The sequence below is a fragment of the Tigriopus californicus genome, chromosome 3, assembly GCF_007210705.1.
Source record: "Tigriopus californicus strain San Diego chromosome 3, Tcal_SD_v2.1, whole genome shotgun sequence".
Taxonomy (NCBI): domain Eukaryota; kingdom Metazoa; phylum Arthropoda; class Copepoda; order Harpacticoida; family Harpacticidae; genus Tigriopus; species Tigriopus californicus.
The window spans coordinates 10,660,750-10,664,633 of record NC_081442.1 but is presented as its reverse complement, the minus strand read 5'-3'; the positions used below and the strand labels follow the sequence as shown (position 1 = coordinate 10,664,633).

Sequence of the window (3,884 nt, the reverse complement as noted above, 5' to 3'; positions counted from 1 at the left end):
TTGCCTTATGTCTATTGCCCGGTGCTTTTGGTGATGGCATGTAGCACAATTGTAAACAAGCCAATTTTCGACAAAGATGAAATGGTCCTTCATTTTTTAAGTTAATTAGAAATGGGTAGAACTACAGTATTATGGCACCAGATTTCGTAACGGTCTGAAAAAAAACGTGTGGGTTAGCCGAGGCTCACTCTCATTATTGGAGTCAGCAATCTTAACTTAAATTTGAAAGCAAGCAATTGTATATGAATGATAAAATGACGTGCTCTTTCAAGCGGCAAGGACTTTACGGTCGCAATTCACTTCCATTCGGTACACACTTCCTTCTACTTCGATTAATTTTTCGGGAATTTTTCGACAACCCGACGAAGGGCCCTTTTTCGCTTGGTTTTTTTTTGTATTTTTCTGAAACAAGTCTAATTCATTGGATTTGAAGATATGATTTAAAAACAGAATTTCAGTGGCAGGGTGTGAAAGGCAAAGAAACATTTGTTTCTTTAATGTAACTTTTTAAGTCAATTTTTACACCAGTCTTTCGTATGCTCCCAAAACTAACCAATTGTCAGCGACTAGCAATGAATGATTCTATGAATATCAACAATGAAAATAGTTTTTTTCTGCCCTTTGAAATGGCGAAACATTGGACATGCAACTTCAAAGTTGTACTCGGAATCGTCGACTTCAAAAACCTCTCAGTCGAATCCGATCGTTCATTGGGCTCACGAAATCATGAATCTGATCAAAATCATCTTGTTGGCGATCCTTCACGGAGAGGCAATTCAAGGGTCGAAATTGATCTCGTCCTCCTGTGTCAAGGACACAAAGTGGAACTCCAAGAATGTGGGTCGGAATCTTCGACGTTGGATTGACAGTATCCTTGTGCGAGAGGATTACAAGATAGGCCAAACTTACACCACATTTGGCTTTTGGGATGAGGCCAAGACCAGGCTCAAATTTGCCGGGGTCATGAACGAACAGAATCGGGCGCTTGGTAGGTTCTGGTCATCTTTGGCACTTCACGAGGATTCCAATTTCGTCAACGGGTTCCTTTATGGAAATCCTGATGCTGAGGACACTATAACTGGTAAGAAATAATGGCGCTCTTTTGGAAGCCAGATGTAGGGATTTGCCTGTTCATTCCTATTTTACGTCAAAGCTACCAATAGTCAAGTTGAGCATTTGGCCCGGATGAAATCGGAGAGAGACATTGGTTTCGAAGGTAGGTGCAAATATTGAGGAACATCTCAACACTTTTCCAATCATGGACTCAGGAAAGAACCGTCTCATGAACATTTGAACACGTTTTGATGCCTTCAACAACAATGCAAAATTGTTTACGAAAAGAAGAAAAAACACATCTTTTTGACAAAAATCCAAGGTATGTGTGCTCATTCGCCCATGCACAGGTCGCCATTTGTTTATTCATTACAATGAAATATTTTTCCAAGCCTACCAGGCCAAATTCTATCAAGATCGTCATTGAAAGCAGGTTACAGATTAGGAATTTGGGCGACCAATTAGACAGAACTACAATAATTACAAAATCTAACATGACGAATCATATTGGCGCTTGCACTTGTCATTGCATGGTAGGAAATAAAAATATGCGAACTAGGAAAACAATCTATTCGATGCAAAAGAACTTAGCTCCTACCATGAAAGCAAAAGTAGAAAAGGGCGTTGTTGCTTGAATTTCGGGCTCTTTTCAAGTTTCCATTCTAGCAATCCTATGCGTTTGTCATGTCTCAAACATTTTATAATGGAGTGAACTCTGGATATGAGAACCTGATAAGCTTGAAAAAAATATTGCTTTTTTAATTTCTTAAAATGTCAGGCTATAGCAGTGTTTTTCTTTATCAAACAGATCATGGCCTTATAGTTAACACGCTTCATGAGATTTGGATCCAAGGCAAGGTTCTCAATTGGTTAAGAAGTTTCATTTGTAGTAGGGAAGCAATTCGTCAAGATCGAGGGATCTCTTAACGGCATACATGATGTCAAGTCAAGTTCCTCAGGGCTCCATTTCGGGTCCTCTCCTTTTCATTATATTTATTTATATTTATTGCTCCACTTCAGAAGCTTGGTAGTAGTAACGTCAGTATCTCTTCCGTTGCTGATGATACAAAATTGGTAGTTAGTAGGAATGGTCAGAATTCCGGTTGTCTGGTGGAGGTCCTAAACCAAATCTACTCTTGGGTTGCAGCGAGTAATATGGCACTGAATGGAATAAAATTCCGCTCAATGACCTTTGGGTCGGCGTCATTAGACACTCCACTATTAGATGATGAAGGCAAGGGCATTTAGCAAGTCTCATCCATGAAGGATTAAGGTATAGTCCTCCAAGATAATGGAAAGTTCTATGAGCATATCCAGTTGAAAGTTGGTAAAGCTTTTCAAACATGTGGTTGGATATATCGCACGTTTAAGTCCAGAGATAGTGTCACGATGCTAACTCTGTACAAGTCAACTGTCCAGCCGCATCTGGAATATGCTTCACCCAATTGGGCTCCAATGAGTTCAGCAGGTTTGCCAAAGGTATAATGTTTCACTGGGAACATCACGGGAGTGAGAGAGCTCTCGTATTGGGAGACACTTCAAAGGTTGGGATTTCACAGAATTCAGAGACGGTACAAAAGGTACTGTACGTTTTCAAAACCATTCATGAGTTTGTCCCAAACCAGGATTTAGGGTCAATTGTAGTGACCGCAAAGGCTTAATGTGCGTTTTGAGAGCACCTTCAAGCCCTCGAGAATCCAGGCTAGTTAAAACAATGAAGTTCAACTCTCTTCATTCTCGGGCTCCTTTATTGTTCATATTTGCTGCCTTCAAAATTCGTAGGGCTTATGTAGGCGTTGATCCAGTAGCTGGATTTAAGTCAGACTTGGACAAGTTTTTGACTAAAATTCCCGATCAGCCCTATATTTAAGGGCTAGCCAGATCTGCTAACTCTAATTCGTTGGTTGATCATATGATACATAAAATTAAAGGTAAGTAAAATGAATAAGTTTTTCGTCTTGAATTGCTCCAGTAGCGGTAACGAAGTCCGCAAAAAAATCCTTCGAAGAAAATTCCACATTTTAATCTTTCTTTGATTGTAGGAGAAAAGCAAAGATTTATGGAAAAAAACTTGTTCCAAAAAGGTTACTTTATACGGATTTGGCATCTTGGATTGGCCATTATAACCAAAGTAATTTATGAAGCGAAAAATCGGTTTCAACAAAAATGGTGCTTATAACAGGATTGTTCCTAGATCCTATCACCATATTTTGTATAACGAAACTTCACCGTACCAAGTTCAGAATGATATTAGCTTACTTGACTAATACTTGTGAGTCTGGCAAGTTGATGACAGGCAACTCTTTTTTTTTCTTCGCTTCAATTTTTTTTCAAGCTGTAATCAAAGTGGACGACATTCATCTATGATTGCAGATGACACTGCCATATTCCTTTATCCAGACCTCAAAACGGCCTTGGTGGGTTCCTTCAATGGGAGTGTTATGCTGGCCGCTCAACAAACTAAGGTAGTCAAAGAGCGATGCGAACGTGGAGTGAAGAGGATCAAGGTGAAAAGACCTGAGAATCAAACCACCGTTGTGAAGGTAAAAATGAGATGTCCAATTCTAAAACCAAATCTCTAAATGAAGTTAATAGTTCTCTCGCCCGGATGCCCATCATTTCCTTGGCCCAACGATTCCGGATCCATATGAAAGGAAGACTGTGTATATCAAGCATTCCCCTGGGAAAGGGGATGGCGTGTTTGCCAAAAGATCCATCCAAAAGGGCGAGCTCATTGCCTACTACGCCGGATTCATCTATAACAAGACCATTGCCCCCATGTATCACACCAACATGACGGACACTGAGGTGTAAGTTCATTCAAGACTCCT

The 3,884-nt window shown here is 40.0% G+C and overlaps 1 protein-coding gene across 2 annotated transcripts; it reads left to right on the top strand.

Moving 5' to 3' along the window:
• The first annotated feature begins 687 nt into the window (after positions 1 to 687).
• Positions 688 to 3,822, top strand: LOC131877369 (uncharacterized). Of its 2 annotated transcripts, XM_059223007.1 has the most exons (3): positions 688 to 1,081; positions 3,427 to 3,596; positions 3,708 to 3,822. In XM_059223007.1, exons 1-3 carry the CDS (start codon positions 727 to 729, stop codon positions 3,813 to 3,815), a joined length of 633 nt encoding a protein of 210 aa, XP_059078990.1. In that variant the 5' UTR covers positions 688 to 726; the 3' UTR covers positions 3,816 to 3,822. The 2 variants fall into 2 exon arrangements, with proteins under 2 accessions (XP_059078990.1, XP_059078991.1); XM_059223008.1 differs by having other exon boundaries at positions 3,427 to 3,792.
• The last annotated feature ends 62 nt before the right edge of the window (positions 3,823 to 3,884 follow it).

Excerpts from the sequence above, each read along its gene's own strand:
- LOC131877369 (XM_059223007.1), top strand. The coding sequence starts at position 727 with ATGAATCTGATCAAAATCATCTTGTTGGCGATCCTTCACGGAGAGGCA. Across the intron at positions 1,082-3,426 it reads TGCTGAGGACACTATAACTG|ATGACACTGCCATATTCCTT; the intron begins GTAAGAAATAAT and ends CTATGATTGCAG. Across the intron at positions 3,597-3,707 it reads ATCAAACCACCGTTGTGAAG|GAAGACTGTGTATATCAAGC; the intron begins GTAAAAATGAGA and ends TCCATATGAAAG.